Source organism: Gasterosteus aculeatus, chromosome 20 (genome assembly GCF_964276395.1).
Source record: "Gasterosteus aculeatus chromosome 20, fGasAcu3.hap1.1, whole genome shotgun sequence".
Lineage (NCBI taxonomy): Eukaryota > Metazoa > Chordata > Actinopteri > Perciformes > Gasterosteidae > Gasterosteus > Gasterosteus aculeatus.
In genome coordinates, this window is record NC_135707.1 from 14148859 (window position 1) to 14164934 (window position 16076).

The 16076-nt window shown below is 41.9% G+C and overlaps 1 protein-coding gene across 3 annotated transcripts in view; it reads right to left on the reverse strand.

Moving 5' to 3' along the window:
* Window positions 1-223: 223 nt before the first annotated feature.
* Window positions 224-16076, reverse strand: part of LOC120810582 (CUB and sushi domain-containing protein 3-like) — a 166740-nt gene continuing 150887 nt past the window's right edge. For all 3 annotated transcript variants that reach the window (XM_078094170.1, XM_078094171.1, XM_078094169.1), the window contains exons 61-70: window positions 13456-13629; window positions 12991-13064; window positions 11634-11745; window positions 6969-7148; window positions 6532-6597; window positions 5748-5906; window positions 5272-5384; window positions 4502-4589; window positions 3147-3288; window positions 224-2401 (exon numbers count right to left, since the gene is read on the reverse strand). In XM_078094170.1, coding sequence (XP_077950296.1) covers window positions 2242-2401; window positions 3147-3288; window positions 4502-4589; window positions 5272-5384; window positions 5748-5906; window positions 6532-6597; window positions 6969-7148; window positions 11634-11745; window positions 12991-13064; window positions 13456-13629 — 1268 coding nt within the window. In that variant the 3' untranslated portion in view covers window positions 224-2241. The remainder of the gene's footprint in view (window positions 2402-3146; window positions 3289-4501; window positions 4590-5271; window positions 5385-5747; window positions 5907-6531; window positions 6598-6968; window positions 7149-11633; window positions 11746-12990; window positions 13065-13455; window positions 13630-16076) is intronic.

Consider the following 16076-nt stretch of genomic DNA (forward strand, 5'->3'; position numbering starts at 1 on the left):
CACACTAACATCATTTTAAGCTACAAATACTGTCGCAGAGCTTTATAATGGTGGCATCTCCACCAATGAAAGAAACTAGATTGAGCTTCATTACTTTATATATATATATATATATATATATATATAAAAATTAAGGATTTGTACATTGCTGATGAAGAAAAAATACAAAACATGTTTGATATATCATGACATTTACAAGTGCAATTTTACACAACATATTCAATAACTTACAAATGCTTTATTTTTGCATAAAAAATATATCTCTTTACAAAACGTTTGTAATATTTACATATTCATATACACAGGTTTTTTTAATGGGATAACATTTGTGTTGTACATTTAAAAGCATTCCAGTCACGTGATGTCCGTCACACTGCCGCATCATGTTTTTACCAGGTGCACCAGGTTCTCTCACCAATATCAAATGTGACCTTGCAAAATATATTACATGTTGATTACACAAGACATCCTGTCCAAAGAATGCCATCAAGTATCAAAACTGTATAAATGTACAAAATGTACGAGCAATGACAGGAATCAACGTAGTGGTACAAAGTACTATAGCAGCAATCGCTATACCGGATACATGAACAGGTATGAAACTATGAGCTGCTTTTCAAAGACACCTCTGCTTAGACAAACCATCAGGGTGGACATCACTCATCTAAATCGTTGCAAACTGTGCAGATACATTACACCTATAACAGTTTTATCAATGCAATACATGTTATGTCTTCCTTAGAAACATATGCCCATACAGTATTCAAGGCACTGCAATGATGTAGAAATGTGATGAGTCTCAAATTCATTCTTCACTTGTACAACTTTGATGGACTTAGATGGTAGTAAAATACTGACAGTGGCTAATGTTCAAGTGTGCAAATTTGTTCATGTATACTGTACATTTGTTGGCAGAAGCTGATGGTTCAGTAAGACATTGAAACAACCATTTGTATCGGTGTGTTTCAATAAAATAGACCAAGTCCGTATGTTCATCGCATGTCTCACAGTAGGAGTATGGATCAAGAATGCCGGTCCAAAGCAAGGTTTCCCCAAAGAATGATTGAAACGCTTTTTAGATTAGGTATAAAGGAATAAAGTAAAAGCTGTTGTTTTTTCCACAACATTAAAGAACAAACTGTATCTGACATCAGGCTGCCCACTGACATGTCTTTGCACGTTGACTTACTGACATCGCAGCTTAAATAAACTTCTAGGTTCTGTGTGCTGTAGCTATTCTGTGTTCTTATAAAACCTTGAATGACTCATCAAGGTGCTCCTACTTTGAAATTCTTCACTTATACAGGCTCTAGGATTTGTTTAATTCCCACCTAATTCATTTTGTATGGGACACAGACTGTAAAAGGTCATATAAATAAGAGAAGAGGTTACATGGGATGGATGAGGGCCACATTACCGATATACTGAGAGGTACAGTTTGCCTTGACTAGACTCTCATATTTAAACAACATTTCTGTCAGAGACAAATTCATAGCACACATATTGATGATAAACCCAAATGTTAACTATAAATCTTTTAAAGAAAATGTTCGGTGTTGCTGGCAGAGAGCGTTCACCGTAACAATAAAAGCGTTTTGTTTTTTTACTGCACTTCAGTAATTAAATCCCCTTCCATATATTTCATCAGTGGGAGGTTGGATCCAATTAAGATGTATAATTGAGCATATAACTTTGAACAAACTATACACTAAACACATTATTTCCTCTCTAGACAACAGATTAGGTTGACTGAATCCCAGGTAAGAGGCTTCTCACCTCCATAAGAAGAACATTAGGATGAATAAGGGTGAGACCAAAAAGCATCTCTGGCCTTTTCTTCAAAAGCAAAAGGTTTAAAATTTTAATTTGGCATTGTTAAAGTAACCCCTTTTTATTAATACTACAGAGCATACAATACTCTATTTTATCTATATGCCAGAGGCTTTTTATAATCATAAAGCCAACACTCACAGAGTGTAAAGAACACTTCTCCTCACCCAAACTCTGGGAAGATCCCCAATGGTGTGGGACCTCCACTTCATCCCTCTTCAATCTTTGACCTTTTGTATATGATTGCTGAAGTGTCGCTGAAAGTGTGCTTTATATATCTGAGCTGTTCTGCCTTTGATGTATGTGATCCGAAACAAGAAAAATAGAAATATGCCCATCTATATTCACGTTAGGCAAACAAGGAGAAGTTGTATTCTCCCTCTCCCTTTGTCCTTCGCTCGTACTCGGGTATCAAACCATGGTACAGATGGTGTTGAGATTGGGATCGAAGCGGACGACTTTTCCCTCGGCGGCTTTTGTGTTTGTGTTGTACATGGGATTCTCAAAAGTGGCTTGTCCATTGTTGTTCTCGTGGACAGAACATCCTGTGTACTGCGCTTTATCAGTTTTCCTTAAAAAAAGAAAAGAATGAAAGAAAAGGAAGATGCACATTAGTTGAGAGACAGTATCTTAATCATCTACCCTCCTTCCAATCCCATCAACATGTCTCCAATATCTTGCTGTAGACAGCCGCAGTAGGTAAATGAGGCAAAATGGTAATTATTGTTAAACACATCAGTCAGAGCGGCCCTATGCCTGTTCACTAGTAACTAACATAATGAGTGAGGAATTTGCATGTCACAGGTTTTTCCTGTATTCATTATTCAAAAGCAGATCAAATCCACGCTGCCGTACACAGTGCATACATCCCACATCGTCCTGGAGGTGCTCTCATTAACCACGTCTGACGTATACCACTGCGTAACGAGCTCTGGGTGGCGGGACTTTGACTGATATTACATCACGCTTTGAAGCCTCAGACGAGGAAGCTCCTGCATCTAGCGGGGGACCTTTCTGCAGTCGAGCAGGCGGTGGGAGTGGGCCGCAGGGCGCCATCCACCTCATCGCGCTTTGCATTTCCTTTGAATGCCATCGTAAGAACATCTACATAAAGCAGGGGTTTCCAAAAGTTTTTTTTAAATTTTTTTTTTAACATCCGTCTGGAAATCTGAAATCCCCTGAAACACGGGAGGCCGACGCACAAAGACGTGCTCTCGTCTTTCTTCGTCCCGCGGGAACAAATAAGATATCGACTACAGGAGCCACCGCATTTGGGTTGGAAGCCAGAGGGGAAGACACGAGTTTACACCACCTACCGCTGTTTGTAGAGATAAAATCCGAGGCCTGCGAAGATGAGGGCAAAGAAAGGCACGAGGATAGCGACCGCAACAGAACTGCTGTTCGTGGAGCCATTTGTTTCAGGGTCAGTGAGAGTAACATTCTCTCTCACACTCAAACCTGCAAGAAAAACATCGCGTCACACAAAGGAACACGCAATGAATGTATTATGCTGAATTTGTGAAGGAAGAGCGTCTAAAATATTACGATTGACTAAATAGTGCAACAAATGGAATAAAAGAAACGTACGTATCATCTGCTGGTGATAATGATGATGATGATGATGATGATGATGATGATGATGAAGAGGGGGAACGCAGAGGAAGAGGATCTAAATGACGACACGTCCGAGACGCAGCAGCCGGCCTTAATGATCCGACCGATAACGATCACTGAGACTGTGATAATCGCGTTGAAGACAATTATGAGGTGATGGCAACAGAAATGTTGAGCACAAAAGAATCGAAGGACAATGAGGTGGAAGGCAGACTCACTGTAACGGCTGTCAGTTACAGAGCAAATATTATGGAGCTGTATTGTTTGAAAAAGAGGTGTTTTTTGTGAGCCAATTAATCCAGAATTAACAACACATAATATCCCCTAGTAAGTCTCTCAGTAGTCTGTATTTCTCTACATTTGCAAAACATTTCATATATATTTTACTATAAAAATATTGCAGCGCAATTGCAGTGTATTAGTCTTTATCCAATTTGCATAAAGACCTCTTGCATGGTCTCCATGCTGTGCAGATAAATTATCCTCCTGATTTTGCATCCAAAGACAAACACAAAGATGTTGGATTGTTCATTTGTGATGGAATTTTTACTTCTCCACAAATGGCAGATTCACACAGGATTTGAGGTCACAGACCACCATCGCATTATTCAAAGCTACTCCAAGTCCAGAAGTGACATTAGTCCCATGCAAACAGGTTTCATGACCTCTTCTGGATTTGAAGTAGTTTTTAAAACGTGCTTTAAAGTTTAAATGTTTTAAATGACCCTCATGTGAAAATTCCGTTCTCAGCGTTTGTGTGCTGAAAGTTTTATGGTTCCACATCACACTCGTCTGAGCTGCATTTTTGAACGAGTAGTGATGTCACAAATCATGTTTATATGTATGAGTCTCCTGAACTCGCACTTAAGGTCAGCACAGAGGAACTCTGCTCCTTCAGAAAGGTCAACGTGAAAATAGACCTGGAACGTGGAACGCTACTGTTGCATCATTCATTCCAGGCCATCGGAATTAATATCACCTCTGTTTGCTTTTGCTGTGGAAATGAAAGATGAGTGGCCATTGGAAATGGGATTAATTGAATTGAAACAACACATACCAAGTCTTTGTAGTCCAAACCGCCCAAAGTCTTTACCCTGTATGAAGCCCTGGAACACGTAGCTGCCGCCCTCAGGCTCAGCTGAAACCTTGCAGGAGAAAAACAATACAAAGCTTGAGGAACGGTGGGTTTTGTTTCCATTGAATTAATAACATTTTTCATGGCAAGTGAGAGCGTATATTCCATATTACATCAAATGCGACATTTAATAAGAACGCCCACGCACTCTGTCATGCTGGATTCAAAAATAGCCCCTTTGTCTTTGTAAACGGCTCTGAAGTGTGCGGCGTGCTATCAATAGCTTAGCGCTGCGCAGTCAGCTGTCACACGTTCTTATTAAGGGGACCCCGAGGTTCATTTTAAAAGACAAGCGTCTACTCCACAAACAAAAATTGGTGTCGTTTGCTGCCCCTCAGGTGTTGAGTGTGTGTCAGAGCTCTTTCAGCAAATTGTCAGTTGTAAAATGGTTTATATAGAGTCACTGGCTCCTCTGATGTACAGTGCAAATACTGTATGTGTAAAGAAATACCCTCCAAAAAAACACCAACATAACTATTCTACTTGTTATCACAGCTCTGTTTTAGTGACGTTTTTCCCCCGGCCCATTTATTATTATAAAGTAATAGTGATTAAACATTTGCTTTAAAAAGTCCAAGAAAGGCTTTTGGATGTGACATTCCACTTGATTTGTCAGAATTAACGAAAAGAAGATGAATGAAGATAGACAGCCACAGCTCCTGTTTGTTTTTCAGATGACTGTGTATACTCACAAACCCGTCCATCGCCCAGGTCTCATCAGTAATCCTGCTCAAGGAGCTGTGGGCCAGAGCTCTCATCTGGTGGAGCAGAAGCATTAACCGGGCCTCCTGGCGCTTGTACACTCCTACAGGTTGAGTTAAGACAAGAGGCAGCACGGGAATTGATGTGAAAAAAAGAAGGGATGAAGCAATATGAGTGCGGTGGAAAAGATAAGAGGTAGAAAAAAGAGGCAAGACGGAAGTTAAGGAGAGAACGGAAAGAAAAGTTGCAGCGACGTGAGGAGACGAGTGACTCTTCGGTGGGCAGTGAGTCAGTCAGCGGAGGCTAATACATCCTCCTTTACAGCCAATAGTTAATTTCCACTCGCATGCATGAGATCATTTGGTGATTGACTGATTGACATGAGGCATCCTCAAAATAAATTGAAGTGACACACAGAGGTAGTGAGAGCAGGAAGCAGCAGACGTATGATTTATAGATGACTCACCAGAGAGTAGAAACTCCATGCTGCTGTCTGTTAGAGTAACATTGACTTTTCCCGTCGTGGCATTAAAGCTCCGGACTGTCAAAGTCATTGGCTGTTTCTGGCCCTTGTAATCATAGGAACCCTTCCACACGAAATCAGAGGCAAAGACGTTGTCGGGAACTTGAGAAAGAGAAATAAAACTCATTAAATAAGGTCATCGAATTAGCTTCCCTACACAAGATCCAATCAATGTTAATACGAGCTGAACACTTGCACCCACGGTGTAAAATGGTAATCAGATATGCATCGGAACCAACATAACAGCTGATAAATGTCTTTTTCCTTCAGCTTGAATAATATCATGTTCCTTATATGCTTTGACAATCTAAATGTAGGATAATTAAATACATTGGGAAAGAGATACTAACTCACTCTGTGAACTTGGCAAAGGTTTAATAGTTCTTTTGTTAGGAATTATTTACAAGGGAATAATAAGTTAACCATCTTGACAGAGGTGAATGCTTGTCAACATTATGATAGTCTGAATAATTATCCTTGGCAAAGAATGAAGTGGTGGAAAGTGGACTAATTTAATTACAACTGACGCTGCTAATAGCATTTTGCCTTGCATGCTACCGACTAAGCAATGTGAAATATATAAAGGGAAGAAAGGTAAAGAAACTTTAAACTATTTATGAAGACAGTGAAAACCTTGATGATGTTGACAAAGATTTTAGCCACACCCCACTAATACTGTATTATATCTGTGGCTTCCATTAAAGACTTTGAGCCATTCAAAACTCACCATGTATCTTTGGGCTCGGTGTCCCCGGTACGGGTTTGACAGTTTTCTCATGTGATTTGGAACCGACTGCAGAAGAACACAGATATTTATTTCACATAGATGAGCACAGCAGGGCTTAACAGCATGGAGGAGGGGAGGGGGGGGGGGATGTTGGAAGAGTTACAATAAACTCTTCCACACATTGGCATTAAGATTTCTGGAAGCTCTTTGCAACCAAAACCTTTAGAATCAACTTAAAGTTGAATAGGAACCAGAACATGCCTTATATAACTGGTTGAGTTCACAGCTACTAAGCCTATACACCAGTATCCAATTCACCCCTCCATAGTGCACCACCTCCACCTTTATGCACTTTCACAATCCTCCCACAATGCAACGGCCTCCTCCGCCCCATCCTCTCCATCGACTGCCCTCGTGGACCTCCGCCAACCACGTACCTCTGCACACGGGCACCTTGCCAGTCCAGCTGCCGTCAGAGCGGCAGACTCGGTGCTCCGACCCCCCGGAGAGGAAATAACCTGACTGACAGGTGTACACCAGGGTGTAACCGTAGGAAGGAAGGTCCAGACCCACGACGTCGGCGTTGGCCGGGCTCCTCGGCTGCTTGCAGGAGTGAGCTGGTGGGCGAGCAGAAGGCAGAAGCGTGTTAGTACACACACGCACAAGTCAGGCCAGATACACACAGTCATGCACATGCACTTCAGTCAAAAAGTCAAATACAGTAACTGTGTGAATTGTTGGAAATGTAACGATAGACATAGAAGCAGTACAACAGAGAGGCTTGGCCGACTCATTATCATTCAGCAACAGCTGGGGAAAAACAAAACTGATTTAAAGTCGTTTTTGTGTTTCTGGAACTAATCGAAATGTTCAAGGGCGAGACCAGAGAAGGCCGAGCACATCAGTGTCCTTGCGAAGTTATTGTACATCTTGCAAAGTTATTTTTTCCCCATTACCAGGACGGGCATGTAGGCTGCAAGGTCACAAACACTGAGTTACTCTGAAAAGAAAGAACTGACGTCTGGAAATCAGAAGATAATAGAAGGCTAATAAGTGCATTCTGGAAGGCAGAACTGTCCAACTTTATATACTAAATACACAGACATGACTTATTAAAGCCTGCGAATAAGGTTAGACTCTACTGATTCGGACTCTCAACCTATTTAACTATTCTGTCTCGAAAAGCTCACAGGTGTTGATTTAACATTGCTTGGAAAAGCTTAGTTTAGAAGAAACCAAGGAAAAAGGCGGTTACCGGTGAGCTGCAGAGACTTCTCATTGACCATGAGCGGATTGAGAATAACTAAAAAACAAAATCCCTACAAAAGAAGAACGTATGCATATGTCACTGCACCACCAAAACCACTGAAGGGTTGAACATTCGGATTCAACAATAACGTGTAGATAGCGAAATCATTTTGCAGCTTGTGAGTGGAAGAACACGCTGGCTGCTGGCGGATGAGAGGCAGCCGCAAGTGAGTCACAGTACCAAATCGGCCCTTCATGGCGTCTTAGTGACATTAGTGGCAATTGGGTGTGGAAGGTATCTCTGCTTTATGGAAGACAAGCAGGCTGCAGGAAATCCCTCTTGTTGGATATTAGTTTGCTGGTGTTTGATCCAGGAATAATAAATGTGTGTGTGCTTGTCCGAATACATACAGCTCTCGATGCTCTACATCTTTAAACAGGCGCATCCAAGCAGTGTCCCGAAATCCAGTAGATTACTTCTGTTATTCACAGCTACACGGGGGCTACGACGATTTAGTGTACACCAAGAAAGACGGATGAAGAAAGCACAAGGACAAGTGTGTAAGTCACCCAGACGCACCACCCAATGAGTTGATAAATCTGCCTCTGGGGAATTTAGTGTGGTATTTATATGAGCTGCAAGTACAAAGAAAAACGGCATCCCGCTGTTAGTTGAAGATATCAACTCCGAAGACCTAAATAAATAAATAGATTTATAATCAAATAAACATCCCTCTTGCCGTTTCCAAAATCCATTTAAACCCACCGCTCAGCACAGGTCCAGTGGATGCAATGAGTACTGAAGACACTTACAGGTCAGACGAAGTATTGTATCAAAGGCCCGTCACGTTGCCTTGTTTATTCACACAACAGCACAGCGGGCTTTAATTCAGAGGTTACATGATGCGTCAAGAGACACGTTCAGTGTTCAAAGTTGGTTTCTCTGATGGAGCCCGTTAGTCAGGAGACACAAACAGCTCTGCTGATATTCTGTTCTGTTCCATCCAAGGAAACATTTCATTCGGCCAGTCGCAGACCACAATTTACTTTTACTGCTGTAGAAAGGAATCTTTTATGTAAATGTTGATTTTTTTTCATTTCTAAAAACATCGCCGTGGGCAGTGAAACGAATTCTGAGATGTGGGCGGATAGAAAGGTATGATGCTTAAGATCCAGCGATACAAAACCAATTGTGTCCTTTGCATCGTTGTGTCGATAATCCCTCCAAATTTTTGCTTTTGTCAGCAGGACAAGATTAGTTGGCATCACTTTTAAATCCATCAAAGTGTCCTCACAGTAACAAAAGAGCATTTACCGAGATCACAGAGAAAGGTATTTTGGAGGATTTAACGCCGTTTTGACCGAGGGTCAACACGGCGTGTCGGACCCGTACAAAAGCACCTGTACTGAAATACATGACCACAGCTTTCCCCCAATGCTCTATGGGCTATAGAGCCCCCTCGTGTGCATGTTCACCCTTGGGGCTGCACGAGATCCATCAGCAGACTAAAATGAATGTATATAGACATATCAAAGCAGGATAACAGTGACCTTTTGCTTTGTGTTTTAGGATGTCCACTGATGTGAGGACTACATTCTTAAATCAATCCACAATCAGATAAATAATACTTGTGAAGGGTTTTTAATGACTTAGTATTTCAGAGAGACAGATGTCATGCTGCCAGAACCTGAGTAACACATTGTTACACGTGTTCAGACCCCTAAAACGATAAAATAATAATATAAGACATCAAATCTAAAGTCTTTTAATTATATCATTCTGAAAATACAGCCGAAGAACATCTGTGTGTTTCTCCACTGGCTATTTTCTGAGCTAATTTGTTGCAAAGGCAGATGGCAAATTAACTTCCTTAAAAGGAAATATTATGGAAATCTGCCAGGTTGCACCTTATCAATTGTCGCCACTTTACAGTTTATTTAAGCGAATTAATATATTGTGACAATAAGGTTACATTTTCCCTCAGTCACACATGCTTTTGCGAAATGATTCATAAAGGTGTGGGGTGCTAGAATGTGGTGAGCGTCAGAGACACATTTTCTCTATCCAGCAGTAACAATGACAGGACGATGCCGGACAAAAATAGATGCATTTTTCAAGCCACCAGCGGCAATGAAGCAGGGCCAGCGAGCGGCTGCTGACATACTGCAACCTCAGCAGACACAGACAAAGTGCACCTGCTAAACAGAGGGACTCAGAAGAGTTAAGAGCCTCAGCGCATGATGCTTCTGAATGAAATCCAAATAGGTTATCAGTGGCTTTACAAAACATCATGGGTAAACAAAAAGGACATTGAATGTATCCTTTCATATTTACCCCCGTGGAAGTCAATGGGGCTGCTGGGATGATTTGTATACAAATCCCCAAAAGAAAGAAAGCATCCAGAGGGGCATCCACTGGGGTTCGATGTACCACCAGAATCAAATTCAAATGATGCACGAGCATCTCAAATATCCGTATCTGAAGTTGAAATGTTTTATAACAATGTGTGAAACGTTGCTTAATTTAGATGAAGTTTGGAAATGCACCACTATTGAGCTCGATGTTTATATTCATGTTGAGTGAATTATTGTTGTTTCTCGCCAACATCCCTAATTTATCGCTTCATTGACAAAGTGGCATCCATTAACCCTAAATCGGGAACGATTATCACGTTTAAACACAAAGAGAGTTAAATATCAACACTTGTCAAATAGGAGTGGAGAACCAAGCAATTAACTCCTCAGCTTGTGCATCGCTCAGCATTAGAACGCTAAGTTGTACATTAGTAGACCTTACACAATAATAATTACATTATTTTATATTTGGTTTCCTTAAGACAATAAAGACAATTTGAGTCGACATAGAAGACCTTTAGAAGACCGGTTTGTATTCCATTTTTGTTTAATTACTATGAGCATTGTTCTTTTCAGATTCCCTCAAAAGCTCACAGGGCCATAACATCTCAACCTTTCAAAGAGCACCACAGCACCGCAAGCTGCAGCCTCCACAGCGGCCATCAAGGAGAATCAGCATCCCTCTAAAACATTTGACACAGAACATGATAACCCTCCTGACAGAAGGACTTAATGAAGTGATGGCGTATTAGACTTCATGCGTTTCAGCTAGGTGTATCTAATTATCTGGCAGCTAGGTGTTTACACATTAAAGAGGCCACTTGCACATATTCAAGGATTCACAATCCCTCTAAAACGTCCCATCTTCCCACTAAAACACACACCACGCGCAGCATACAGCACACACACGCCTACACACAAAGCTGTGCTGCATAGTAGATCAGCAGACTGACGGCTAAGTATTACGATGTTTCTCCTCCCTCAGCAGAAATGTCTCTGGCAAATTCAAGTGGGTGTTACATGTTGGGGGAGATAATGTATCAAGATCATAATATTCCTTTATCATTACACAGAAGTGTTAAGGAAGTGCGGTGGAAAAGGCAGACTACAGTACGACTTGCGGGGGAAATTTCTGTACTATAAATACCGGATTACATCAAACTTTAGAAAAGCCCTTGGCAAAGCGACTTGGCTGAACTGCAAACGCTTGGTGTTGGTCAACAGTCCAGGTAGTCCCAACAGAATGACCGTGACGCTGGCGCAACGCCCCACTCTCAGATTGACCGGGACGGCAGGTGGACTGAGGCTGAAGGTGAGATCTGCCAGGAGGTGAAAGGACTGAGCAAACCAACAGAGGGAGAAGGTGTATTGAGGCACGGTCTGAATACCCTGCGACGCTTCTGAACAGTGACAAGATGCCAGAGGGGGAAGCGAAAAAACCAAAGACAGGGAGAGGGATACGAGGATACTGTGGAGAGCGTGAGAAACGGAGCACTCACGGATGCAGCGGGGCTGGATGCCGGTCCAGGTGAGATCCGGCAAACAGAGGCGGGTGGTGGAACCCTGCAGTAGGTGTCCCTGTTGGCACTGGAAGTCTACTCTGCTGCCCACCTGGCCACAAACAGACAGCGCACAAAGTGGAGAGTCAATAAACGAATACAAATGCCAATAGGCTCCCAGTATAAAATCTAAAGAGCTTGTAAAAATACTGCACACTAAGTTTTTTTCCTTTTGTTATTGATTATGTGTAGCGTGGAGGCAGATGGAGACTATTCCAGGAGGCGATGGCCCAGGTTTGTGTTCACAACTGATGCAGAAGTAAGAAAGTGATTGAAAAAAATAGACAGGAACGGTTTACCCGTTATCTTTTTTTCTTGCATTAAAATAATGGCAAAAGACAACACTGACACACTCACATACAAACCGTAAGACAATCTCCGGCAACACTAACCTTTGCTTTTTGCCATCAATAAATTATGCATTTTCAGAAATGCTGAAAAACAGCATTGACACAGGACTTTCTCATTGGCTGGTGTCAAGATGCTGGTAACGTCGGTCTTCAATGCAGAAAAGGAGCGAGAGTACAATACAAGCAGCCATCCGAATAATAAGCTGCTCCTTCTGCTTTCACACGGGACAAATTTCATATCAGATACTCAGCTGAATGTTGCGGAGAAATATTTTGCACTTAACTTGTAAGTGACGCTCTAAGAGTATCAGTGCAGAAATAAAATGAAACACACTGGCTGAAAGCATCTCAGGGGAGCGACTGTGCACACACCAGTGGTCATGATGTGGGGGGTTTTTGTGGTTAAGTTTTTTTGACTATGATGTATTTGAGTGTTGTCCATGTTCTCCACGGACGGTCAAGCTGCATGCAGTACACATTAGTATAGATCCAGACCAAGCCTGTATACATGCACAGCGGTAGAGAAAGACAGGGTTTTTCTTCAGTGAATCCCCTTGGGATGGATACGGCATGCATCACTGCTTCATACTTGCACCTACATGACATCATCCAAAGGAATAAATGATGATTTGACATGGAACATCTATCGGAAACTTCCCGTTTGAAATAGGACTGAGTGCAGGTAACACATTTGAATGGTATAGTCGCCTCCCGTGCTTCGAACAGTGCTTAAAATAGCGATCATATGGAGATCTGTTGTCTAGCTGAATTAGGAGAGCGCATAGCTGAATAATCACCATGTATTTTAAAGATGCACGTCTGTTCTATAAACTTGCCTCCAACTAGGAATGTACTGTTTTGAAAAACATTTTCTAATGGAAATGCACCTGAAATTTAAAAAGCATTTCTTTAGAAAACATATGCATTACAGGTTTAGCTCATCTTACCTTAAAGCCTGTTGTGTAATTCATGAAGCCGTGCTCAGGTGTCCCTGGATTTTCACAGGTAGTTCTAGTGGGCTCTGGAACGAGAAATCGTTGTCCTGATGAGGTGTATTGCAGAAGCGCAAAAACGAGAGTATGACAGAGGGGCAATCATCGATAATGACGAAGCAATTTCTCTCTGGTGTACCGTGTACTAGAGCACAATTACTGGTATAGCGCGGTAACATAAGCAGAATTAATCTGCCATCTCTAGTCCCTTTGACTGTCAATTATCGGGATTTCATTTTAAGTCTCAGGAATATTAGACCCCCGAGATCATTGTAGATTCAAATGAAGACACGTCCATTTAATACATCCAGCCAGAATGGGGCACAAATATCCTTTCTGAGGTAAAAATCGATATAATACAATTCACTCTTTAATCAACAATGTAATTAAATGGTCAATAAGATAAATAATAATCTGTACCTATACAGCGTGGCTGAGAGCCGCTCCACATGCCGTCTTCCTGGCACACGCGCGTTGTTGATCCCACCAGAAAATAGAGGGTGTTGCAGCTGAACGTCACCTCGGACTTGAAGATGAAACTGCGCCCTTCTCTCCGTCCTCTGGCAGGCACACCGGGGTCTCCGCAGAACTTGGCTGGGGAAGCAGGAATGTGGAATATTGCTGATGCGATCAATTTGAGGGCCAAAAAATCCAACAGAGATGTTACACATTTTTCTGCAAGTGATCCTTCGGTCTGGTTCATGTCAATGTGGACGCCCGCTCCCTCGAGACCCGTTTCATGACTCCAACGTCCATCAGTTTCTGACCTAATTATTAATAAGGAACACTAGAGCAGCTAGTCAATTGAATGAAGCATTGGGTAGACCATGAAGCATTTAATTCAGATATAACGAGATGAGTGGACTGCTGCGGCACACGCCCAAGATGAGGAGGGCCTTTGGTGGTTTCTACTGCTACTGTGAGCGTTTTATTATATTATATTTTTTCAAGTAGCTGACTTATACAAATATCGTCTTACCTTATGATTTGAAAAGTCTTCATGGAGTGAATTATTCAAATTGCATTGACGTTTTGCGTGTAACATAAATTCGTGTGGCTATTTGCTCACGGCGTGTGGGCAGATGCCTTGGCGTCTCCGTCTCGGGGTGAATTGCTCAATCTCAACATTTTGTTTTGTTTACAGACATTCAACCTTCCTGTTGAGTGTTTCCAGTAGGAATGTGAATATTTATCTTGACAGCAAAGGGGGGGACGAAGGAGGTCATGGCGCTCAATTTTAGATCAACATAATTAGCATGTGAAATATTAATTTCTCTGACAGGGCCCCGAGGTTAACACAACCGGAGCCATCTGCCGCCGCTGTTGCTCCCAGAGCCTCTGCCACAATATCGCCTTCATAATGGGACTCTCACCGGCGCCTCAGCAGATGAAGCCCGTCGGATAATCCCGGCTGCTCCTTTTCATGCGTTGCTCATAGACATCTAATGAGTAGTAGGTGGCTTGAATGGCATTTTCTATGTCTGCCCATGTATGGTTCTATCCATCTTGTTCTACCGCGTGTATATTAAATATATATATATATATATATATATATATATATGACGCATCGATCAGCTATATGTCGCTTGTTAGCTGTAGGAGGGAGAGGGATGCTCAGCGTGTGAGAGAGCAGAGGCGAGGACAAGAGTCACAGCATTCAGTCACGCAGCCGGAGCGCTGTGGGATCAGGCCAATAATAAGGCAGACTGCGTCTCCAGACCTGACATGTGCCGCTGCGTGGAGGTCTGGAGGCAGAGATAAGTTCTCCCTCACTCTCTTTTTCTAGAAGTCAGTAACTAACAGCGGCTTCCCACAACCAATCCCTGACATAATAGATATCTAGTAAAAAGAAAAGGCGATTATTATCCAGCCGTTGCAAGAATGGCTGAATACAGCCATTACTGAATATATTGTTATCTCTGGTAACAAATCCTCGTATTCAGAGACATATCTTCACCCTAAAAAAGATGCCTGTGTTGTGAGTCCCCCCTCCTTTGCCCAATAGTTAGTTTCACTATGTTTGATATGTCAACAGATAAAGCTGCGATTGTCTGCCGGGATCTGAAACGATGAATCCCACTATTCAAGAAACAGGATTGACTTTTTTTTGGGGGGGAGGGTATTTTTTGACAATACAGGCCAAACCAGTGACATGCACATCAGTTATAGGATTCAAGCTGCAGGGAAATATGCCGTTTTATGCATGTATTAAAGAAATGGCCGTGGGCCAAACTCAGCTCAGCATATTTAATATACGTGTGTTAGTGTTTGTAGGGGAGTGACTCTCTCTCTCTCTCTCGCTCTCTCTCTCTCTCTCTCTCTCTCTCTCTCTCTCTCTCTCAGCTTCTCCCGTTCCTTGATGAATTATCAATGCTTTGAAGTAATCAGTATGCAGAGGCCAGATTCGAAGTTGGGATCACAGTCTCATCCCTGCAGACACATGAACTAGCAAGCTCAGACACTGAATTTTGCTGCTTGCTCTTCATTTCCCTTGTGTTGTGGTGGGGAACATGAATATGCATCTTAATCCTGTTTGGCTGAAAGTGTCAACAGAAGTGCCGATTTAAAATAAAGCACAGGTTTTCTCTGCAGATGCGTGGCATCTGCTGCAGGTTTTGCTGAGCTGTATTTCAACTATAAGTGCTGAGTGTGAACTGCAATAATATTTCTAAAGAATACAGCAATGCAAATATTGCTAATATTCAGGAAGACATGCTGTGAAATATGATGTGTATGATAATGATAATTCTTCCTACTCGGCTCATGATTTTATTGGTAAATATACTCCGTCTATGAGTGAATATAATGTGCTTGGGGTGAAAGCAAAAAACACAAAAACAATTACTGCCTATGAGAATATTCACAGCTTTTTATGACAAACGTTTGTGTTTATAGAGTAATGCAGAGCATATAGTGGTGCTTCTTGTGAATACGCTTTAAGCATTGACACTAATTAACAATTTGCGCCTTACGGACGACTTGGCGACTTATAGGGACCAGCAGATGAGAATGATGTAGATTGTGCTGACATTTTAATACAT